This window comes from Triturus cristatus, chromosome 8 (genome assembly GCF_964204655.1).
Source record: "Triturus cristatus chromosome 8, aTriCri1.1, whole genome shotgun sequence".
Taxonomy (NCBI): Eukaryota; Metazoa; Chordata; class Amphibia; order Caudata; family Salamandridae; genus Triturus; species Triturus cristatus.
In genome coordinates, this window is record NC_140591.1 from 79,049,993 (window position 1) to 79,075,915 (window position 25,923).

Genomic DNA, 25,923 nt, shown 5'->3' on the forward strand with positions numbered 1-25,923 from the left:
GAGTCTCTTCTTCACAAAGGGGCTATAGAGCGGACGGTTCGTCATCCTCACGGTTTTGTCAGCAACGTCTTCCTCGTTCAGAAGAAGGGGGGGTGGATCCAGGCTTGTTTTAAATCTCAAGGATTTCAATGGAGAGGTTGTATATCGTCATTTCAAGATGGAGGGAATCCATCTTCTCCGCGATCTTCTTCAGGACGGGGACTGGATGGTACGTCTGGATCTAAAAGATGCCTATCTGTCAGTGCCCATTTACAGTCCTCATCGTCGATTTCTTCAATTCCAATGGCAGGGAACTTGGTACGAGTACAAGGTCCTTCCTTTCGGCCTCTCGTCAGCACCCTGGTGCTTCACGAAACTTCTGAGGCCTGTAGTCGAGTTTCTTCGAGCCCGCAGGGTTCGCCTCATCATTTATTTGGACGATATTCTCATCCTGGGTCGGACTCCTCCCCTAGTCATGGAACATCTGTCTTGGACGGTGGATCTATTGCAGAATCTGGGCTTCTTGTTCAATCCTCAAAAATCGGTGTTGACTCTGTCTCAGTCTGTCGAGTTCCTCGGTTTTCTTGTAGACTCCCTTACTTGTCAACTCCTCTTGCCCAATCAGAAGATCAGATCAATCAAGAGGGAGTTGAGGTTGATTTTGCACAAGCAGATTGTGTCCTTGAGATCAATAGCCCGGATCGTCGGCTTGTTAGCTTCCTCTATCCAAGCGATCTTCCCGGGTCCCCTTCATTACCGAGCGCTCCAACGACTCAAGATCCGTCATCTCCAGAAAGGCCTCAAGTATTCCGATCAGATTCCTCTCACGGAGGAAGCGAGGTGGGAGATGGTTTGGTGGCTAGAGCACATGGAGTCTTGGAACGGTCGAGCCCTATTCGGAACAACTCCGGAAGTGGTGATCGAATCCGATGCCAGTCGGTGGGGTTGGGGAGCCCGTTGCGGCCCGGTGTCAACGGGCGCTTGGTGGTCTCCGGAGGAATTAAATCTCCACATCAATTGTCTGGAACTCCTGGTGGGTTCCTTTGCGATTCGCTGCCTTTCCCCTCGTCAGACGAATTGTTGCATTCGTCTCCGCATGGACAATGTGTCAGCGGTTCGTTATGTGAACAAGTTGGGCGGGACTCGGTCCCGCCTTCTGGCGGAGATTGCCAAAGATTTTTGGCACTTTTGCCTTCAACACAAACTGTTTGTGGTGGCGGAGTATCTTCCCGGGTGCAGCAACCAAGTTGCCGATTGGAATTCCCGACATCTGAGGGATTTCAGCAATTGGAGGCTTCATCCTCGAGTCTTTCGGTTGTTGATACGCACATGGGGTCCTTGTCAGATCGATCTTTTTGCCTCCCGACTCAACACGCAACTTCCAGCATTCTTCAGTTGGTGTCCCGACCCGGATGCTCTGGCGACGGATGCTTTTCTTCAGGTGTGGACTCAGTCTCTATGTTATGCGTTTCCTCCGTTTGTCATGATTCCCAGGGTTTTGGCCCGAACCAAGTGTTATCAGTCGGAGTTGATTCTAGTCACTCCCCTTTGGCGGGCTCAGCCGTGGTTCCCGGTACTTCTGGAAATGTTGTGTGCGGTTTCCCTCCTTCTTCCCCATCGGTGGAATCTGTTGTTGGACCCCCTTCAGTCCCCTCATCCTCTGATAACATCCGGCCAACTCTTGCTGGTCGCATGGCGAATTTCGGGGATCGCTGGAAAGTCCCAGGCCTTTCACGAGACGCTGCCCGATTTATCAATGAAGCTTGGTCACCCAACACACACAAGCGTTATGCTTCCGCCTGGAAACGATGGTGTGATTGGTGCTCTCAACGGGAGATGGATCCCGCTTTCGCGGATGTCTCCCTCGTAGTGAATTTTCTGGCATCCCTTGCTGCTTCCGGCCTCGCCTATCGCACAGTCAATAATTTCCGATCCGCCATTTCTGCGGGCCATGTACCAATTGATGGCAAACCGATTGGTGAACACCCTTTATTGGGTAAATTACTCAGGGGTATTCGAATAGTGAAACCACCTTCCTCTAAGTATTCGGAGCTTTGGGATGTTTCCACTGTCTTACGTTTTTTGGATACCTGGCCAGATAATCAGTTTCTCTCTCGCAAACAACTTTCTGCTAAGTTAACAATGTTACTTTGTCTAGTGTCCTGTAAGCGAGTGTCCGATATCCGCGCGCTTGACCTCGCGGGTCGTAGTTTTTCTCCGGAGGGTGTTACTTTCTCCATCACCAGACGCACTAAATGTAACACCTCTTCTGTCACCTATCCCAGTTTTCCTGCTAATCCTAAACTTTGTGTCGTACAATGTATCCGGGATTATGAAGTAAGTACTGCAGGTTTTCGTTCTGATGTAGGGGGTCAATTGTTGATAGCTTTACAGAAACCTTTTCACCCTGTGACCCCGGCTACCCTTGCAAGATGGGTGCGTTGGCTCATGGGTGAAGCTGGTATTGATGTTTCCAAATTTGGTGCTCATTCGGCTCGTGGTGCTATGGCATCTAAAGCTTTTTCTGTAGGTGTCAGTCTGTTGGACATTATGAAGGCAGCAGATTGGTCATCTGACTCTACATTTAAGACTTTTTATTATAAACCAATTGTAAATATTGCTTCTGTGGTGGTGGCTCAGCTTTGAACAAGCATAATCGGAGCCTCCGGTCCTGACATAGAATTAAAAATTTGCGAACATACGTGACAAGAATTTTCAATTCTATTAAGGACACGGAGGCGAGGATTATCCCACCCTTGACTGTACTGTATTATATTACTATGTACTGTATTATATTACATTTCTGCGTTTTACTGTATATTTTGCATTCTATGCTCCTATTGTTTTTTGATACCCTTCCCTTTGTTATTATGTCCCTCTTACTGGGAGTGTGGTATTACGGCTTATCTTTTCCTTTCAGGTTCTGATCTCAAATGAGTTCCTTTCATCCTCGCTATTGGATTTGTTTGCGCCTCTTCAGGAGAAGCTGTCCATTGAAGCTGCTTTCCAGTCTCGTTCCTGCCCGTTGGCTACTGGATTTCTTTCCATATTTGGTTCTGCCTTTTCTACTGTTTCCGGACTTCACCATGTGTTTTGATTATTCTTGGACTTAACTGTTTATTTCTTCATACAAAGAAAGAGGATATGGTATTCTCTGGTATGCCTTATATAGGGGACCTCTCTATGGTCATCACGTGATACCCACTGGTGTTTATGGGTATTGTAGTTTATTTATTTGTTTTACGTTATATGATTGGCTGCTGAGAATTTTCAGTAAAGAAAATTGAGAAGCATAATCCTCGCCTCCGTGTCCTTAATAGAATTGAAAATTCTTGTCACGTATGTTCGCAAATTTTTAATTATTGAACAAAAAAGAACCCTAAATGCCATCCACTCCTTTAGCAGAAAGATTCCGGATGAGAGGACCATACTATCTGATGACTATCTGCAGCCAATCACAAAGTACCTCCGCGACACTGGCAGGATGCAGCAGCGGTCCGGAATCAGTCATTGGTTGATGCGTGTCATATTGCTGACCATCTCCGATCTGCTTTGTTCCACCTCCCTGAACGTGTAACCAATCAGAGGTGGAGGCGCATAAAATCTACGACCCCACCCCAGGCACCAGCGTTCTTTGGCCTCAAAAGTTTCATTGGACCATTAGATGCGTTTTGCCGTCGGGCCGCGCCTACTTCCTCGCTGCAGACCGTTAGGCATGGCAACGACGCGTTAAAAATTGAAATAAGAGACGAGGCCGGTGCTCTACGCACCGAAATCGACCATCTTGAAACGGCGCATCCTCAAGACAAAGCGAAGAGGAACTGTACTATTAGAAATCTAAAAATATTCACCATAGCTTTAAGAAGTGCATACAGATATTTTAACAAAATTATTGGCCAATTCTTACTGTTCTTGCCTTAATAAAATGACTGTTTCGATGCAAAATACACGTGCCATTTATCTCTTCCTATATTCGTTTGGCAGCTTCTGTGTTTTGCTTCTCCGGAGGTTTGATAAAAAGAAGCAAATCAACCCAACATGCACACAGGTTGCACACTAGGTCCCTATAATCTGCCTTGACTCGCTGTCCGCCAATGGAAAGGTTGGGAAGCCCTTATTGGCTCGGTCCTGTCTGGTTTATTTGCATAACTCTTTTCAAGTTCTCTGTGTGGTTAACGACGTCGCTAAAGGGAGAATGTGAGAGGTCATCGAAATGGAAGATGGACAGCTTGAAGCCGCGGTATCTGCCATGTCAGTTTAAGTGCGCGACCGTGATATGCGAAAAGGAAAATCCCAGGAATACAGAAGAGTGGTGGAGTTGTAGAATAGAAATTAGATAAACGACCCAGATTGATTGTTGAACAGTACTGGCATTGCTAGTCTAAGCTTTCTGCAAAGCCTGAATACCGACGTAAAAGAGGGACAGTGCTGTAGCGTTGCGTAAAAATGCTCACCATTAGATTTCACTTTTCCTTTTAGTGTATGTAGGAGCTCTCGCAGACATTGGGATGAATCAAAGTATTTTAAAGTTTATAATGAGAAGAAACACTTTAGAATATTTTTGTGTAAATCTTGGTTCTTATTCATAACGGTGTCTACTTACTACAGCTCACTTACTGTAAATATAAACGCATTGCTAAATTCGGTTTCATACTTTTATTAACTGAAAAGATAATTTGTTTATTTTATCCCCTATCATACAGCGAAAATATGTTTCCCCCCCTCTACAAGATGGCCTGCTTCCGCGTATCTTTTGTGACGTACACGACAACAATGCAAACTGACCACTAGGGTAAATGCGCCCGTTTCACATACAAAAGCGGCGTCTTCCAAAGCCTGACCCCAACATGGCTTCCACTTGTGACAGCGGAGGCTAAATGCGCATGCGCAGCGCCGAGCAGCTGTCACCGGCAGCTGGTGGTATTCTGGAAGACATTGTGCTCTAGTAGCGCAGGGGCGGACGGGTGGGTGCACGCCCCTCACTTTGCGCAGGGAGGAGCTGCGCGAGGAGAGAGAAAAAAGAAGCCGGAGAGACTGGCGGAGTGCGGCGGCGAGGCGGAGGCAGCTGGGCCCGGACAAAGAGAAGCGGGAGTCCGAGCGGGAGTGGCCAGGGCTCCAGGCACGGACCGAAGGCAGGAAAGGGCACCGCTCGGACAGCCGGCCCTCCAAGCAGCCTGTGGGGCCGCAGGAGGCTATCGCCCGTGGTCCAACCGCCCCTCGGGGAGCCTCTGTCAATCTTTGCCCCTCCCCCACTCCTGACCCTGGCTGCCCCCCCTGCGCCGCCCCCGGCTTTGCTCTGACTGGCAGAGGGGAGACAAAGGGGTGAGCCAGGGGCCTGCAGAAAACGGGGGCCTAGAGAACATCATAGACTCCCAATTAAGGATACCGGCGCCCCCGGGGGGGAGGGGGGTGAGAACCCCAAGGTAACACCCACACACTCCCGTGAAATACAACCTCCAGTGACCTGAGGGAGGCGACACTCATTCCCTCAAAATACACACATCAAAGCAACCCCGAGGACAGGAGGCAATAAATCCCAATATCAGCCCCTTTTCACATTTACAATCGAAACCACCCAAGAGCCGAGAAAGCAGCCTCCCGCCATTTAAAAATAGAAGCCCCTACAGAGGAATAAGTGCCAAGCTTTCCCCACTGCTTTTAAAGGGGTTCTGTATGAAGGCTGAACACCCTCCCCCCAGCCAGCTAATCAAGTAGCCCGAGTAAAGTGAAATCCCATTATCATCTCTTCAGTTTTAGAAAGAGCGCAAACCAGGTGGGGAATCAACTTGTTTCTCCCTCTTGGACAAAGAAGCCAAGGACCCTGTAATATATGCCCTGTACCTCGGAAATCTGCCGAGCACAGAGGTCTAGGCATCGCTCGAGTTGGGGGGGCTGCATCCGCTGGGCACTGTAGCTCACGGAGGACCCTCAGTCATAGTCTGGTGAGAGTAGAGCGTCCCAGAAGCTCACAAGCCTCTCCCCCGCCCCCCCCCCCCCCACCTTTACCCAGTATCCTAGCCACCCCTCACCAGGCCAGCCTGGGAGGCTTTAGGCAGAAGAATCTGCTGGGCCTTTCTCCCCTTGTACAATCATCACTGTATCGTGCACTCCATTTTTCTTCCCAGACTATTCTCCTCTGACTAAGGGTGGAGTTGACAGGAGGACCTGGAGTCATCGAAGGCAAGATGTGTAGCCTCTTCACCTCCCTGGAATGATTTCCGCCAGCTCTGCATTTCTATTCACCAGAGAGAGCTGTCCAGCCTAAAGGACCAGTGTTGTGGAGGGTCGGGCAGAAGATACAGTGTGCTTCTTTGGGCTTCGTCTTACCCAGTGATCCTAGGATTTGATGTGCATTTTTTGGCTGTCCAGCTTTTTCCTCCTGAGAGGGGGTCTAGCCCACGCCAGGCATGGTGTAGGGGAAAGCACCTGAAGTCGCAGGAAAGGACAGGAAGGGTCCGATTTCTTTGAGGTACTCCTGACCACCCACCCCTTGGAGCAGTGGATGTTCCATCCCCGTCGTTGTCAGAGTCCACCGTAGCATTGCCAGGAGGAGACGGGACGACGGAGCCGGGAGGCGGAAGGAGGCATCATGTCTGGGCGGCCGAGAACCACCTCGTTTGCGGAGAGCTGCAAGCCGGTGCAGCAACCATCGGCCTTCGGCAGCATGAAAGTCAGCAGTGAGTATCTGTCATGTTAATGGAACCTCTGAGGGAGGCAGTGCTGGGCCTGCGCTCCTGCTGTACACCAGGGCAGTCCCTCGTATAAGCACGAGTAAGCGTGCTCTCCCCGCTGCCCTCAGAATGCGCTTTGAAAGCACAATTGAATGCACACAGGAAGAATGTAACCCCCCCCCCCCCCCCACGTAGTTTTCACATACATTTTCCAGATTACATTTGTCATTTTGCAAAGTATTGGTATGACGGGCAGCTTCCACAGGGCAATCTGTTTGTGTTCTGCTTTTCTTGCATGTCTTTTAGAAGTTGTGTAACCGGTTATTTGTGCACTTGGCTCCTAAATGCTGCATAGTGGATGTTCAGACAGCTGACTAATGTGGTGCTGCTTTTACATGGATTATTTTCCTTAAACACTATAGGAAGAGCGCACACTTTGAGAATTGCATAGAAGCTAACAGATATAGCTTTTCGAAATTCAAATTTGACGATGTGTCCTCGTGTTTTCAATGTAGTAAAACATTTTTTTTTAAATTGATGTCTTCATGGAGAAACTTTGTTTAATTTGAGTTGGAAAATGGTTCCATTTCTGTGGCTGCAAAAGGCGATTTTAACTGCTTCAGTGATGCTGCTGTTTTCTGGTCTACCAGGAAACCATTTGCTAGAGCTGAGCAGTGAAAGGGCTTATGACTGCACCAAACTTCGTCCGTAGGTGCCACAGGGCTTAAGGAGCTCTATGAGCTTAATGTATTAAGGCCTAGGCCAGTAGCCAACATCACTGGTGATCTCAAGTTAGGGATGGAGTTGAGCGTTGTACAGTCTATGCCGATGTCAACCATCTGTGGATACCACGTTTAGTTAGTGGCCAGAATCTGTCATGTGAAGTGGTTAAATAACTATGCCTTATTCGGGGTCTGAAATTTAGATCCTAGTATTGTAAAGTCTATATTGGTAAAATAAATCAGAGATGTCTTGCGATGTCTACACCTCTGCCGTTATCTGGCAAAACCCTTGGGTACTGTGAGAAGTTAGTGATCAGAAACCATGAGAACTGAGCATTGAAAAGCTTTTGCCAGTTGTTAAAGGACTATGCTAATATGAAACATCTGTAGATGTCATACAAGGCCAATAAGCAGAAGATGTTGGAATTGAAGCTTGTACTACTCTGATGTGAAAAAGAGTCAACACTCTCTCTTAAGAGTCTATGGTTTTAAATATTAACTTATCAGATCTTCAGTTATCCAGATCAGGTCCGACCAGTAGATACATGTAACCTCATGTGACAGACAACACACAAACTACCCTTGTCAATTATAAAACAAAAACAGCCACATTTCAGTAGCACCTTAGTGTTTTTGCATCTTCTGGAACTGTTATGGTACCACATGCCTGAGCTTCTATGCAGGACACCGTCCTTGATCAGCCAGACATGCTGAGCCAGGGCAAGTTGATCACTTGAATGTTGTGCTTATTGTAGGCATTGAGCTTGTGACATTCTAAGAGGGATGGTTTGTTACGTGGTACTGAGTGGTCTGATGGCTACTTTCCCAAATTCTGAAGTGGTGGAATAGAAGGGGTTGCTGCAGAGATGAAGGAAGATACATAGACACGTTTATTTATTTCCCTCTTAACTCTTGAATTCAAATTGGTTCATGGATTTAGACTTCATCAGAGATTAACAATTAAACATTTTAAATACATTCATAATTGCTGCACATTTTTAAAACCTAACACAATATTCTTTCTATTAATACAAAGATAAAAATGTATACAGCTTATTACACACACATTCATCAGAAGGTGACCAAATCATTAAATCGGTCTATTATTATATTTGAAACACATAAGTTTTATAAAGTGATTCCTAGCTTCTAGCACAACTTTACTGGGACAAACGTATAGGACATGGGCTTCACATAGCATTGAAACCGCTCTGCTGGAAATGGTCGATAACATCTGACTTTCGCTCGATGTCGGACAGTCCACCATCCTAGTCCTTTTGGACCTGTCTGCAGCCTTCGACACCATCTCCCAAAACCCTCTTTTGAATAGTCTGCGAGAGATTACTATCAGGGGCTCTGCACTAAACTCGCTAAGGAGCTACCTGACAGATCGATCCTCCAAAGTCCTGATAAGCTCATTTGCCTCCAGCAGCCAACCCTTAGACAAGGGTTTCCCCCAGTGCTCCATTTTGAGCCCTACTCTCTTAAACTTGTACGTGGCTCCCTTAGCTAGTGTGATAAAAACACACGGCTGGACACAGTATCGTACGCCGATGATACTCAGTTACTAACCACGCTCGGTCCTGACTCCACTGACAAACTCCGGTTCAGAAGGTGTATGTCTGACATACACTGCTGGATGCTAAACAATCACTTGCAATTCATTGCCAGTAAAACCGAAATTATTCTATTCGGTAAAGCACAAACTTAGTGGTCAAGTGACTGGTGGACTCCCAACCTAGGCACATGTCCCTCTCCCAAGTCGGTAGTTCGTAACCTTGGAGTGCTGATTGATAACCGACTCCATGTTTGACCACGTTAACCATGTGGCCAGCATCTGTTACGGACTACTGCGCAGCCTTCGTAAGATCTTTAATTGGGTCCCACTGTCATCACGTTTTGCCTCTGGTGCAAGGACTAATAATTATTAGCTGTCTGGATTATGGCAATGCTCTTCTAGCCTCCATCAATGATGAGCACCTAAATAAACTCCAGGTCCTTCATAACACGGCAGCCAGACTAGTATTAAACCTGCCACCTCGATCTTCCTTGGCTCCTAGTTTGAGAGCTCCTCACTGGCTCCCTGTCAGAAAACGTATAACATTCAAGGTCAACTGTCTAGTTCACAAAACCCTCAATGGCCACGGCCCTCACTACCTTGTTAATAAACTGAAAAGGTATCACCCTTCCAAAACTCACTGATTGGCCAATAAACATCTTCTCATCCTTCCCAAGATCCGCACTGCCAGGAATGGTGGAAGATCTTTTTCGTGTCTTGCCCCTACCCTGTGGAACGCTCTCCCTTTTCATCTTTGCACAGAGACCGACCACAAAGTTCTGCAAGTCTCTTAAAACATGGTGGTTCTGAGTTTCTCTCCTCTAAAGTCGGACCTTCTTTCTCCTCTCTCCCCCATTCTCTGATGTAGGCTAGCACTTTGAGACCTTCGGGTGAAATTGCGCTCAATAAAAATCCATACATAACATGCACAATATCATGGACGCCCCCTTACATAGAACACAAGCTCCTAACATACCGCTTGTATGTCTCTTAATGTTTAGTGTATGCATTTAATGGTAAAATACCTAGGTGTAACATAATACAGCGCCTAGTGCTGTGAGCTAATGAGAATCTCAAGTATTTATGCTGAGCCTTAAATTCAATGGTTTTCAACGAAGGGCCTGTAATTAACTAACTGGGAACAATGTGCAATATTGAGGTTATAGCTTAGTCTAGATGTCATACTCTTTAAGAACAGCTTCAAAAGTGCTGGTGATCAAGTCTGTAGATGGGTGATAGTGTGCTCTAAAGCAGTATTAAAGGTATAGAGCTAGTTCCTTCCTTGGAGGTTTCTATCTTCAAAAGAGCACTCTGAGAGCCTTCTGGCGCATGCATCAGATTATATGCCCATCTAATTACATTTGCTAGAGATATAGAAAATACACTCAATCTCATGAGCTATAGGCAGAGTGCTTGTACCGGTGTAGCTTGGCTCTAAGTAGTGATCTTGCTGAGGAGCTTTCCTTCACAAGAATTGAACGGGAATATACTCACGTCTATAAGAGAGAATGGGGGTTATCTTTGCTCGATAAATGTCAAGGAGGGATTGAAAGTGATTCCTTCCTGAGGAAAAAAAAAATCTTTTTAAGGCACTTGCGTGAGCTGTAACCTTAAGCCTGATATGCAAAAGGTTTGAGGTACTTTCTAATGTTTGTGAAAAAATCCCTCCCTCCAAGTTAATGTATGTTCTCACTTCCTCAATGGATCTTCCGCCCAATTTCCAATCAAAATAGCTGTAGTGTTTCCTCCCTCTAAACATACCACTTATGTTTTAGTGATGATTACTTAAAAAAAAAAAAAAAAAAAAAAAATTTCTCTTGACATAAAAAGTACATCCTGAACTTGAGAAACGCAGTACAAGTTCTTAAGAGGTGGTGATCTTGTTACCTCCCCCCGAGAATAACATGTCAAAATGGTTGTAGGGAGTCATATTGAAAACAGTAATGTAGCTTGCACACTTTTACTGGGCCAAAAAGATCAACCATAGTCAGCTTTTTACCTTTTCAGAGTTTTACCAGTACCACAATGAGCGTATCAGTCACTTGGGGTCTTTGTACTCAAAGAGCACATTTCCAAATCTATCTCTGTGCTTATTGGACCAAACGGGAGCATTGAAACACGAGTATCTGATTAGGATATGTGCAGATGATGGTTGATTGAGGTCTTCTTTAATGGGTAGCGCTGCTTGCTAGCATTTTTTTTTTTTTTTTGCTACACATCAGGTTCGGTGCTGCCTTATTTTTATATATATTTGCGCCCTTCCTTCAATGAACATAGGTTTGTTTTCTTTAGTATACCATGGCCATAGACTTCTGTGCTCCCTGCCAAAGATGGTCTAAGGTTCAAGAATAAGTGTACTTTTCACAAATCGAGATGCACATATTATTTTGTTTGTTAACAGGGTGATTACTGCACCAGGCTGCAGAGAGTCTTGGCTGCATTAAGGTCTCCTGCTAGCTCTTTGGTTGGTTGCTTTTATATTGAACTGTTTTCTATAGTACAACTGCACTTGGAACATATTGGCATGATTTACAGAGAAGCAAAACCAAAGGGGATGATGGACGGAGTTTTGAACATTGCAAGCACTCGCCCCCAGTCAACTGATCTGGGTTTAATCCATCATCATTCTTTACCTCACTCCGCCACCCCAGTTCAGACATGGCCATATGCAAATCAGTCTGACCCTGTGCCTCATGGGAACAGTCCAGCCCGAACTGCCAAGCCATGTCTTCCCTGGACCGAAAACGAGCTTTTTGGGACCGGTTTCTGGCTAATCAGACGTCATCAGCCAGGCTAGCTTGAATCCAGTGGAAAAGTGAGCAAGGGACCCACGTCTGGGCATACCCTGCCAACTTGGGGTGAACAAATCAAAACCAAAGGGGATGATGGATGGAGTGTTGAACATTGCAAGCACTCACTCCCAGTTTCAGCGCTCCGTCCATCACCCCTTTGGTTTTGCTTTGTTCGTGGGTCCCTTGCTCACTTTGACACTGGATTCAAGCTAGCCTGGCTGATGACGGCTATCGGTCCCAGGATGCTTGTTTCTGGTCCAGGGAAGACATGGCTTAGCAGTTCGGGCTGGACTGTTCCCATGAGGCACAGGGTCAGACTGATTTGCATATGGCCATGTCTGAACTGGGGTGGCGGAGTGAGCTAAAGAATGATGATGGATTAAACTCAGATCTGTGACTGGGGGTGAGTGTCTGAAACGTTTCAGCGCTCCGTCCATCGTCCCCTTTGGTTTTGCCATGATTTACAGAGAACACAGAGCAGGACACTCTAGATAGAAAAAGAGGTCCAGTTAAACCTCAGTAGAGAACCATCAATAAGGAGTATGTCCAGTAGCTGTTTGCATTGGGAAAGTCGCACATCAAGCACGTGCATCGGGCAAACCTGCTTGCAGAGCATTGCTGTTGGATGGCCCTGTACCTCCACCTGACACCAAGGCCGTTTCGTGAAGATGAGAAGCAAAAGTGTAAATCGTATGAATACTGTGAACAGGTTATGCAGTGAGAATTTTGCTGGGCTCATTCTGAATGGCAGAATTGCTTATAAACTATGTTTGAGAATTAGGGGTAGCCAAAGTAACCTCCAAAGCATTTATTACTAATCTGCTCATACTAGTTTGCCTTAAAGAGGAAGTTTCTTTGTCAACTCTTTAAGATCAACATTCATACCAACCAAGCTTCCTAGGGTGTTTTTGCCCCTATAGGATAAAACATTTAGTGTGTGCTAGAGTTTCCATGTCTGAAGTTATCTGTAGGATAACTCTGCATGCACATTTGACCAGTAAGTAAGAATTGCAGCAGAATTTATAATATTTCATTCACATGTCCGTGAATTCATCATTGTTACTGGATATGACTAGAAGGAGTTTTCCAACCAAGGCTGAAGCGGACTGATAAATGAATAATTAATTACCTTCTTGAAAATTGTCAATACATTGTATGGTCTTTTTCGGTCTTATTATGCCTCAACCTGCCTCATCTAGTGTTAACAGACATTAATTTTCTTTACTTTAGGTCTTATCTCAGTCAGGCAGATGAGACTCTTTTGTTTATTTTAAACTTTAGGTATGGCTTGACTGTTTTGGCTTGACTGAAAGGAGTTTTTTATTCTCTTATGCCATTGACTGTGTATCAATCTGTCTGTGGGAACTGCTTTCATTTTAAATGCACAAGGAAATATTTTAAATCTGAGCAGTAAACATAAAAACGGTACAGACCATAATCTTTTTTGCTACCTTTTCCAAATGTTGGCAAAGTCAATAGGCTTTGCAAACAGATTTTTGTGTGTGCAACGTATTTAAACATTTTTAATGCACGCATTAGCATGTTAAAGGGAGTGCTATTGTTTCTAAATTGTGTGGTATTGTATACCCCTCTTTAAATCTGCACAATACACTGTTTCACTCTTAGTGTTCAAACATCAAGCAGGGGGTGGGGACAAGAAGTGCTTTGACCTTATTGCTATTTTGAAGGAGCTGGACGAGATCACTGCTCAGGTGCATGCTTTCAGATTGAAACATATGCCACTGTAAGGGCCTCTTTTGAGCACTGCCTGGTCACATCTTTCTCACAATTGCACTTTGGCTGTTGCTGACCGCTTATGGCTCCTCGTTTCAAGGCCTCACACCAGTTGGAACCACATACTGTATTTGTAATGTTCACATGCACTTTAAAGACAGATTCAACAAGGTGTACTTAGCAGTTGGTTTAGTTGTCTGCATGAAGGTGTCAGAATTTTAGCTCTCTCTGTCTCCGATCAGCATGTCCTTTTGTTCAGTGTGTTAGATGTTTGTAACTATTGAGAGGATTAAGTAATGGATTAGTTCTTCTGTTACCTACTAATTTGGCATCGGATAAACTCTAGATTTTGTTTCTTTTGGATTAAAAGCCAAACCAAGATCTGTTCATTCAAATCCCTCTACTTTTCTGTAACTAAATCCATCCTTGTAAATGATCACACCTACACGTGCAAGTTAAGGAACCTCCATTTATGTGTTGATTTTTTAACTATTGACTCATTTCTACTTAGTTAAGGCTTAAGGCATCACATTCACCTGTGGTCCTGCGGTTTACCAGCACATAGCAGGTTGTCTAACCTGTGCTTTCATGCTGCAAATGATTTCTTTTTTACTATAAATTACTCTTTCTCCCCAAGCCATGAGAAGATTATCCACATAAAGGCACTTGTATGCTGCAGAGCATGGCAGTCTGCTCTGGCGCCCATACTTATGATGCCCTTGAAATAAGTCCATGCAGTAACTCAGACTGAATCAGCATTTTCCAGCAGTATTTCCAATTTGTGCCGTGCGTTTGTCCAAGTCTTGTAGGTGAACTGCTGTGGTCAACAGAACTGCCATTTAGAACTACGTCTGCCTTCATTTATTCATGTAGCCTGTTTTCCTTTGTCTAAAACATAATGCCATTGCTTGTACCATTGTCTTTGGTTTTTTTTGCCTGTCATTTACCTTTCAAGGATAGACTGGAATTTTAATGGTGATAAACTATCAGAACCATTTTGACAATCCTTTTTTTTCTCTAGGAAATTGGAAGACCACTGAAGCCAATTCTGCTATTCACTTATGTTTTCTGGTTTTTATATATTTTTTTTTTTTTTTTTTTTTGTTATCCATTGTACTTTTTTGCCTGTCACTGAAAAGATTTTCGCATTACTTACTTGCTCACATAGCATTTCTCTTTTGCCCGTTTGCTTTCACTGCAGTGATTTTCCCTTTGCCAGATTTCTCCTTTGCCTACATGGTAGTTTGGCATTTATTTTCGCTTTACCTATCTACGAATACTTCAGTGATTTCCACCCTTTGCCTGTGATGTTGCGTTTGCCTCTGCCTTGATTTCTTCTTTAACAATTTGATAGCAACATTTTTTGCCATTTTTTTTTTTTTCTTTACCCATTTACAAGCACATTAACAGTTTAACAGTTACCTCAGTGATGGCACTGCAGCGGTCTCCACCTGTTGCTAATGAACTGGCATTCCACTGAGTTGGCTACTAGAAGTCATACATACCAACATATCTTATTTTAGGATCTCAGTGTCATATATTTACTGGACTTATGAAAAGTTGAGGCTTTGAATTGTTTCTCGTAACGCAGAAATTCCAAGGCACAGACAATATCTTGACAAACAATGTATCCCTAGGCAGGTGCCAGATACATAGATTGTTCTGTAGCACTCACAATTTCATGTGAGCAGTCCATCCACACACTAAAGAAGCCTTCTCTGAAGAGGTTTTCCTAGGATGCAAGTACATCCACACACTGACAAAGCCTCCCCTCGAGAGATTTTCTTAGAATGTAAGCAGAGCTCATTGTGTAGGTTGTTTAAAGACCGTTTATCTCTTGGCTCATATTGGATAATTGAAGAGTCTCCTGCTAGAGTGGTCTGACCAGAACTTGGAGGGCAGGGTGTTCTCTCTTCCTTGATAGCACCAGCCTTCCTTTTTAGGGCAGTGCCCTTTTTGTTGAAATGGAAATGCACCAAGTATCTAACTGGGCTAAAAAAAAAAAAAAAAGGAAGGGCAGGGTTCTGTTTCATCACAAGTTCAAACATTGACAATGTTACCAATAAAAGGTGAATAGAAATTACACTATAATATCGAGACAAACATTTTAAGCCAAAGATTAATGTGATGTGGAGTTGCATCTTTCGCCTATTGAGAGAATCCCTGCTGCATTCTAAAACCAGCAACAGTAATTCTTTACCTAAGGATATCAAAAACGTAAACCAATTCTCAACCTTGCAGACCATTTTATAGTGGTAGCAATAGTTGCTACGTAGGTCAAGAGCATTTGTGGCATCCAGGGATCGAACGGCTACATTGGGAAATAATGTCACCGTTATCCCGAAATTTTGCTGTTTTGAAGTTTTATGTTGTACAAAATTTATACTTCGAGACATTTATTTGTGGGGAATGCGGGGAGTAACCATTTGGCAGGCAGGTTCCTCTTTGGGCATTGGTCTCTGGTTGCAAAGTGTCAGCAAGAAATAGCTCAAGATTTTTTTGATATAAATATTTGCAGTGAAAGCCATGAGTAAATACGCAAGCTGGGAGAGACCGGACATAAGAATGATGGTATTTATTTATTTTCTTTAAAAAAAATAACTTATTAATTATGCTTATTGCGTGGTACAAAATCAGTAAGTACAGAGCTGGTACCTGAATATAACATGGTATTATTAATACATCTGGAGGGTATCTTGCCACGCTCACATGATACAATGAATCAATACAAACAGTGGAATAAGGTATTACAGGATTAAGCAGTTATACAATTCCTGGTCGCACTTTCGAGGGGGCAGAGTGTGTCCAATCTTCCAGCTAAGATTTTGTTTTCATGGTGCTCACCCCTGTATTTCTGCCACAGGCCCCACACTATCTCTCTCTTCCCAGGGCAACCTCTGCTACTTTAGATTACCACCTCCTGCCCACTGACTCCAGTCTAAGTCCTTTTCCTACTCCAGAATGGACAGCGGGTGTGAGCCCCCCCCCCTGCCTCGCAGCGTCGCGTTTTGCCTCCCCTGCTGCCAGTGTCAATCACAATTTACTATGTCTGGGCCAGACCTCCTCCCTCCTGGATCAATAGGTGCAGCCACTTCGCATCCATCGGCACTTGGACCTAGAGGGCCTCTGACATCACAGCGGTTCTGTACAATCGGACATTCCCATAGAATATGATAAAAAGGAGCCAATCTGTCCTCATCCTCCCACACATTGTGACATGTCTTTTGCCCCGATTCTATATAGTAGTGTGTGTGTGTGTGTATAGTAAGCTCTATATAAGACAGTAAGCGGTATCAGCCGAAATCTGGCACCGATTGGTATAACTCGAGGGCCCTGGAGTGTCTCCACCCAATCCTTCTCCTCCAGGTCCCCCAGATTGTTGCTCTAGGCCTTCAGCCAGAGGCCCATGTGGTCCGGGGAGGAGTTCACCAATTTTTAGTTTCACGGACATTCCCTTCTGTGGAATGGGGTCCATGAGCAAACGATCCTCCAAGGGGGAGGAGTCCGGCAACTCCGTCCCTTCCTAAATTTGTACACGGAGAGCATGACCCAGCTGGTCATTTTTAGGTCTCGCTGAGCCAGCGCTTGCGCTGCTTAGCGAGTAATTTAGTGTGTGGGTTTACAAAGTGCTGCCACAGGCTTTTGGTGGTCTAGCGCTTGCGTTCACGCGCGCAGCTGCCATCTGCCTCCCTTCCAGCACGATCACTGCTCGTCCTCGCGATCTCGATCACTTTTCACCGCGATCACTTTCGCGGCCGTTACTTTTACGGCCGCGCGGCCAATGCTTGTTTAAAATTATTTTATGGATTTCTTGTCACCTTCAGGCTAAAGGCCATCATACTAGAGAAACCATTCATACCATGCACCTGGTCGAAGTGACCTTCATTTGAACTCCGACAAACATCAAACAAAAGGTAGGCTTCGGATTTCAATTGGCCCTCACAAAGTTTTATGGCTTCGAGGCTGTTTATAGTGTTCCAAACCAGAGAGGTGCTGCGGACTGACTATCATAAGGGAGCTAAAGATTCCTGCTTTTAAGTTCTACGGACCCTCTGAGAACAGCCATGTAAAAAGATCTGCCACAACCAATAAGATTATATTTTGGAAAGAGATTACAAAACAAGTCATTCTAATTTATTTTATTTTTGGGGGAGAAAAATAATTACACTAACACATCGGTCCGACGAATTACTTGCTAAACATTGATCAATTGCGAAGGTACACAGCGACAACCTGTGGTGGAAAGCCATTTGTTCAGAACAACCAGGCAATATGCCACAAAACGGACGACCAACCAACTTCCCTTTCTATTGAAAAAGCCATTCAGTTTATTATTATTTTTTTGGGCAAATCATACAAATAGTTTTTAGGGAGAAAAATATGCCGGGTTAACGATGAATTGGAGTCTGTTCTAAGAAAACTAAAGAACAATTCCACTAGGACGACCATTTCCTGTCAAAATCCATGAAATTGAATGCTTTACTTAAATGCAACGTATTACAATTGCATTCATATAGCGCTTACTACTCCTGTGGAAAAGAAGTGCTTCGAAAAGTCTTGAAAATATAAGTGAAGATCGACCGAATTCGGGAGGGGGCGGATTACTTTATTTTGGTACTTGTTAAATGAGAGTGCTGTTGTCAACATAAGCCAGGTCACCTAAGAAGCAGCTTGAAACAAGCGTGACCAATTGTTAAAATTACTTTTTCTTTAAAATTGACACGCTAGAAAGGGGGAGAGAGAGTACGATGTGTGAGACGCTTTCAATCAGTCCAGGCTTTTGAGTTATCACACGTTGCATCTGGATTATTCTATTTCGCCAGTTGCTTTTCAGCGTAAACACACAGCCTGCAAAATCCTCGCGGATGGCACGTGATAGAGGGTTGCTTGCTAATTGTGTGCTGCTTTTTACCTCAAACGCCATAAAATCAGTTGCCTAAAAAAACAACCATTGGCATAGCCAAATGGTCTTGCCTTTGGGACAATGTGTTTAGCCATGCAACAGTTGATGTTGAACCAAGGATATTGTGCTCCATAATTAAATACTTATAAGGTCCCAAAGGCGAGACCTATTGGCTATGCCAATGCTTGTTAAATACTTTGGTGGTAGCCAGGTTGTATTCTCGCCTCAATGTGTTGAGTGAAAAACGCGCCATCCCTCCAGTCATCACCCAGATGTTCAATTCCTATCCGGGGTGAGAACCTCTGTAGGCTGTAAACCTCTGCCAAGCAATCGCTATGCCATAGGGGTCATGGCTGTCAATATGTTCCGCCTAGATACGTATCGGCCTCAGACCACCTTGGCCGTGTGACCTGGGAGGGTATTCCTCAAGTGGCGCGTGTAGAAGATAGTTTCAAAGTTGCTGGACGGTATTATGTTCCTCCCAGCTTGAGTTTCCCAGTCATTGATCACCGTCAAATGCGAGGTCCAATAATATTTTCTAACATTCAGGATTGCCTTGCCCCCATCATATACTCTCCTCTGCAGCTTGTGCAGCGCTATGCGGGATGCACCACCTTGCCAAAGTAACAGTCAGAGCCCATGTTCAATTTGCTTAAAAAAGCCGGGGGTATGGAATAGGGCATATTCTGTGGGATATATAAGAAGCGTGGTAAGGACATCCTATTATATAAAGATGCCCTCTTCATCAGAGATAGGGGAAGGGTGCGCCACATCACTCCTAAGTCGGTCTAATTGTGGGGTAAGGTTCCGTTTAATAAATAGCTGCTGAACCCGGGTCCCGAAAATTGAGATATTTAAAGCCTACCATATCCATCTGGGCTGCACAGCTTGCCGGGAGTCTCGGAGGAGGACTCGACAGCGGAAACAGCACTGTCTTAGCCCAATTAATTCTGTAACCGAAGTAGCTGCCAAAAAGATCAAAGATGTGGAGAATTCTAGCTATCGAAAGATATGGCCTAAAAATATACAGTAGGATATCATCAGCATAAAGGGAGATTTATTCCTCCCAGCCGCACTTCGACTGAATCCCCCCTTAAAAGAGGATCTGCTCGAATCCAGGACGCCAAAGGTTCCAGCGCCAGGGTGAATATCGAGGGCGACAGCGGGCATTCCTGCCGAATACCCCTCCCCAATGGAAAAGGTTGCGACAGTGCCCAGTTCACTCTCACCCTCGCCATGGGCCTGAAAGAGCAGCTCGACCCACCCACGGTACCATTGATATATTGTCTTGCAAACCCTTTCTCCCCCATTCTCCAAATCCCCATCATGCCACCGTTCCCAAGGATTCTTAAAACCTGCCCACTTTCACCATATTCATGCCTGCCTTGTAGAGCAATGTCCACTTTACAGTAGTCTGCTTTGTCACTCTTAATGTTGGGCGGAGAGGGCATGTAAGTAAAGGATCTGAAGTGGAATATCTTTAGGTTAACATAGTAACTTGTGTGCTGGTTTCTAGAGCGTCTTCAATGCTTAATAATCATGTATAGCTTGAAATATATGTGGCTGTGTGCAGATTCCATAACTCGTCCACTTAAAAAAAGCAAAATATAAGCTGAAAGGCTGCAAACGTGTATGCAGAATTTTATCCAAAATGCAATTAGTAGATCCTTTTCATGTATGTTTCTCTATTCGGGGTCTTCATCCAAAATACAAGTGCAGCCAACACATTTCACCTTTACAAAAGCTTTCTTAGGGCAGTTTGCTCTGTCAGCTACTGTCAACCAACTGTGGTTGTAACCCAGTGAGAACTTCAGGTGGTGCAGGGTTGGGTCACCTGCCTGCCATAATTTGTTCAGTAAAAAGGGCAAAACCCCACTAATAATAGTAAACATTAATTTGATGTAATTTTTGTGCTTAAAGTTGATAGTTTGATTTGCGATTTAAATATATTTTCCACTGTTTGGTAATACTGTACAATTGCAAATCAAGTACAATTTGGAACGTTTCTATTTCAGGGGGCTCTTTTATTTTAACCCCCAGTAAATATGTACGCATTTGGATAGCATGACTTGATAAGCAGGGCCTGGACTAATGTTGTGCCAAAAAGATGTTACGACTACGAGTAGTTCTGTGTTTTCAAAGAGCCTGAAGAAGCTGCATTTGTCATCTTGAAAGCCAGCAGCGAAAAAAGTGCTTGTTCTAATGAAGTTATCATCTTTACAAACTTGTTTTTTTGCCCCCCCTTCTAATCCGCAATACTCCAAAATGGGATGGAAAAATGCTAGGTCAGGTGTTTTAGGCTAGATTAGATTTCTGACCAATCCGCTGCTCCTCAACACAGGATTGCTACCCAGGTTGTGACCCCCCCCCCGAACTTGCTAGTTGGTATTTTTGTTGGTTGTGCTTATTGAGTTTGATGGTTTCCAAATGTCTTTGTCGACTTGGTATTTATTTTGGTTGCTAGTGGTTACATTTTTGTTAACCTGCAATCGACATTTAGCCCGAAGATTCGTTTAGCTTTAACTGATGCATTTGTCTAGAGGCAATGGGGAATTAGAACCTGGCATGTACTTTCCTGGTAGGAGGGCTTAATCTAGAAACGTAGCTAAACACCAAGTCCACTCAATATGTTTTCGTTTGCCTGCGTGCCCCAAAATACCAGCCTTTTATGTGCATTTTAAATGTGCATTGGAGCAACTGTTCTCTAGTTTTAAAAGTATAACGCTATTTAAAAAAGGAATGAATTCAACTTTAATGAAATACTTGCTCTAATTAGAGAGATATATGAAAGACTAAGGAAAAGAACATAGCCTTACTAAAAGTTCAATGTACAACTTCTGATGTGGGTTTATCACAGAGACCTGTCTGCACTAATTTCATGCAATGTTTCCCGACTACTGTGTACTTTTATCATGTTGATAATGTAGTGATTTTTATTACATGTTTCATTTAATTCGCACATCTTGTATTGAATCACTCTTGTTAAAAAATGCTAGCAGTTGTGAAAAAGCATTGTAGATCATTTAGGGCCTGATTTAGTGTTTAATGGGTGGAGAAGAGTCCGCTGGGGTGGCGCAGGATATTACCTCCTTCACCCTGAGGTGCTACCACCTGCGCAATCTAGAGATTGACCGGCCAAGCGGTCATCTCTGTACTTTGAAGGGTACTTTAAAGAAAACTTTGAGACCGTCTGTTTGGCCGTTCACCAAACTTAAATTCTATTGGTTTTTCAAAAACAAACTACCGTGGGGGCGTTACTGCGTCCACCCTAGTTTGGGTGAGCTGTGTAATGTCCTCCTGCTGACTGCCTGTACTCAGTTGAGTAGATGGAGGAAATATTCTGTCGGCTGAGCCGTTGGGTGCTCTGTCAACAACATTCTTAAATCTATGCCCATCGGTAAATAAGGCAGACAGACCAAAGGTTTGGCGGGCTGGGTACTCTGTTGCGTTTGTGACTGAATATACTATCTGCCAAACTCTAAATCAGGCCGTAAGGTGCTTAGCTAACTGTTTCAACTTGCACCTTTTAAAGAATATATTATGATTTGGTTCTCTTTGCATTGTCATTTAAAAAACAAATGTTTAATCATTTTATTTAACAATTACACATTTCATAGTAGTGGTGATGCATACATGGTTAGAAAATTAGTGACACTCGTTCTTTCTACCTAAACAAGCATGGATGATGACGTTATTTCTGTAGGATCCTGTACCTCTATACAGGTTGACATTAGCTCATGCCACAATCTTGATACCAACTGTCTGCTTAACCCTCCTTGCCTGCTCCATGAAGTGCCATACTTTCACCTGTTCCTCACCTTTCAGCTGTTCTTTGCTGGACACTCCTCCTTTTGCCGATTTCTAACCATTGCAATCATCCTTTTGGCTTGCACATTGTCAAATCCAGGAACCCAGTACCTTTTTAGGTCTCCCCTTGGTATCGCGTAAGCGATCGCAAAGCGAGACTATTGTCGGTTTTAAAAGTGCTCCCAAAAAGCGGATTGCATGGCTAGCACGCGCACAATCACGCGCATTGTGCCGCCATGCAATCTGCTTTTTGGGAGCACTTCAAAGGGTCCGCTCCCCCGCCCCCAAGCGCGCGCGCGCCACGCTCCGCCGGGCTTGTCTTGTTTTGCATGCCATCTTCTCTCCTTCCCACCGTATTAACCAAGCATCTGACAACGCTGTTTTTAACAAATCATTCCCCCCCCCCTTGTTTTAACCCACCATGTCCTCCTTCCTGATCGCTGTTGATTTAAATCCCTCCCCCCCCCACTTCAGCCACTTCCCGCACTATCACTCGAATCCCCGAAGGTATCGGAGTGCTTTATAAAAGCACCATTTACATTACAAAGACACTTTCAGTTTGAGTTTTTTTTTCTATTACACACAGGCATTAAGTGATTTGCTCAGGATCATAGGATGTTGAGCCAACGCAGAGACTCAAACCCGCTTCCTTAGGTCGAAGGAGGAGGCACGAATGAGAACCATCCTAAAATGAAAGGGTCGGTCAGCTTTCTTTTAATACATTTTCCATGTGTATAATGTCCATTCCCGTCCCACATGTATGACGCTCACCACGCCTGCAAACACTACTCCACCCATTAATCATGTCTACTTGTCACTCAGGCCTGCAATAAAGCATCCACTTTGAGATTGGTTGACAACGCTTTGCCAAGTACTTGCTATCTTTTACCAGCCCACTCCATGGTTAGTACTCTTATCGGGGTTGCAGACCATAAACAAATCGCCTGGAATGCGCTCCCCCCGCCAAGCGCGCGCGCCACGCTCCGCCGGGCCGGTCTTGTTTTGCATGCCATGCCAAAATAAAAAACATCACCAAATATTGGTCATAACGTGCTGGCAATATTAGACTTTCGAAAGCATGGAAGGTCTATTGCTGCGCGAAATTTCTCAAAGGTACCCACCGCAGCACTCGAGGATACACAACTTGCCGCCAGCCAGCTTTGCCTTTGACATGCATTGGTTGTGTTAACTCACCCTCCCAGCCCCCGCCATTGTTTTTAACAACTCCTCCTGCTTTTAAACCACCACCTCCTCCTCCCGCTCTCTGCTGATTAACCCACCCCACTTCTTCAGCCACCTCCTGCGCCCTCATTTGTGTCCCCGAATGTATTGGAGTGCTTCCTGCAAGCTATTTACTTCACGCACAAAAATCTGGGGTTTCCACAATTCACAGCTACATTTCAGTATTAAGACACTAATCCCACTGCTGCGCCGGATAGTGCCCAGTCACCAGGCACCTTAATTCCACATGAAAACACACTTACAAACACAGGGCAAAATGCAAAGTACTGTGGTGGGGGAGGGAGGGGAGCGCGCACAAGCCCAAAGACGTGCAAGGCCGCTCCATTCATCAGCTTTTGGATGTGTTAAAATCCACAGTAGTTTAATACACCATAACATAACAAAACATAGCCTAGCCTAACATAAAATAACAGCATAACATAACAGAACATAGCCTAGCATAACAAAACATACCATTACATAACATAATAAAACATAGCCTAGTGTTGCATGCCATTGCATAGCATACCATAACTTAACATAACATAACATACCATAACAAAACATAGCCTAGCCTAACATAACAAATCTTAACATAGCATGACAAATCATAACATAGCATAACAAAACATAACATAGTATAACATAACATAGTATAGCATAACAAAACACAACAAAACATAGCATAGCATCACAAAACATAGCATAGCATAACAAAACAAAGCATAGCAAAACACAACAAAAAATAGCATAGCGTAACAAAAAATATCATAGCATAACAAAGCATAGCAAAACAAAGCATAGCATAACAAAACATAGCATAGCATAACAGAAAATAGCATAACAAAACTCAACAACACATAGCATAACAAAACATACCATAGCAAAACCAAGCATAGCAAAACAAAACATAGCATAGCATAACAAAACATAGCATTGCATAGCATAACATAAGAAAACATAGCATTAAGTTTGATAAACTCCTAGTAGTGGGCTAGCTAGCATTAACGGCCAGTGAGTGTAAGCAACTCCGTCAACCCAGAAGCAGTCACTCGGTCACCTTTGCTCTTGTATTGGGTTGGCTTCGTTTATTAAACAGTGCCCATATTTATACTGTTAGCACTTTACTTGTGCAAATTTCAGGGCTCACAAAACTTTGATGAATCGAAATTCACAACTGAGGCTGTTAAGTTCGTGCTATATAAAACCCTAAGGATAAATAAAAAAACATTGCCATTTACAATGTGAATAGCTCCAACAAACGCGACCTTTTTCAAAGTACAAAACATTGCCATTTACAATACCAATAGCTCCAGCTCCAACAAATGCGAGACCTATTGCATTTCCAATGCTTGTCTTTTTTTTTTGTCTGTTTATTGCAATCTTTTTTAATTTCAATCTTGCAAGAAGTATGGCTGTATTGTGCACAAAACCTTTGTTTATAGGTTTACTTTCTAGACTGCGCATGCGCTGTCTCGAAGAGACATGTATATACTTTGTGGGCTTCAGCCCACCCTTTAGCTTATCATTTGCTGGCTCCATCGTCACTTTCCTATTTTTTTTTTTTCTCCGCATTTGTCCATGCCTCTTCCTGTGTTTATTAGCTCTCCCCGAGAGCATGGACCAATTGCAACTATCTATCCCAAGCTCCCATTATAGCAAATGTTTTTGCAACTACTTTTTTTTTTTTTTTTTTTTTTTTTTTTGAAACCGTTTATTACATGTTAAAAAGGGTTACAAGTATGGGCCTACAACCATCCGGCCGGCCGCTAGAGTGGCAAAAGCATATGACATACCTACAGTAAGAGTCTCTTGGCGGTGCAGATCGGTAAATCAGGAGATGTCAATAGCGCAGGCCCCATAACTCCAAGCCCACAATACGGTTTCCTTTTTTCAAAACAGAACAACACAAAAAACCACACCCGCAAGGCAACCCGCCATCCAAAGTGACGGCACGTGCTCCTTAAGTGGGGGATCCCAACCAGCAGCCAAACTCTGAAGAGGGGAATGGGAATAGATCAGGGACAGGGGAACCACATGCCCGTGGCTGGGGGAGGGGGTCGGCTAGGGGGACGGAGCTGGTGAGGCGGCCGGTAGCAGTGGCGGCTCACAAATACCCCCGCGATAGGCGTTCCAGGGGCCCCAGATTTTCACCCACGCCCCAGGCTTACCCCTCGCCACATACACTACCTTTTCACGAAACATACACCAATCCATATGTTCTTTCCAGGCCAACACCGCTGGGGGCCACTGGGATCCCCACAATTGAGCAATGTCGCGCTTAGCTATCATGTATCCCAGAGTCACCCACCGCGTCTGCGGGACCGAATAGTCATTTGGTTCCCACACATTCAGCAAGCATCTCCTCGCTTCAGGCAACAGCGCAACACGCGTCACCACACGCAGGACCTCATGCACACCACGCCAGAATCGCTCCACCTGTGGGCATTCCCACAGAATATGCATGAAAGTTGCCAAGGCACCACAGCCACGCTTACACAATCCGTCACCAACAAAGCCCATACGTAGAAGCCTT

At 44.4% G+C, this 25,923-nt stretch overlaps 1 protein-coding gene across 2 annotated transcripts in view; it reads left to right on the forward strand.

Annotated features, from left to right (window-relative positions):
- The first annotated feature begins 4,916 nt into the window (after positions 1 to 4,916).
- Positions 4,917 to 25,923, forward strand: part of GSK3B (glycogen synthase kinase 3 beta) — a 702,432-nt gene continuing 681,425 nt past the window's right edge. For both annotated transcript variants that reach the window (XM_085621049.1, XM_085621050.1), the window contains exon 1: positions 4,917 to 6,656. In XM_085621049.1, coding sequence (XP_085477175.1) covers positions 6,569 to 6,656 — 88 coding nt within the window. In that variant the 5' untranslated portion in view covers positions 4,917 to 6,568. The remainder of the gene's footprint in view (positions 6,657 to 25,923) is intronic.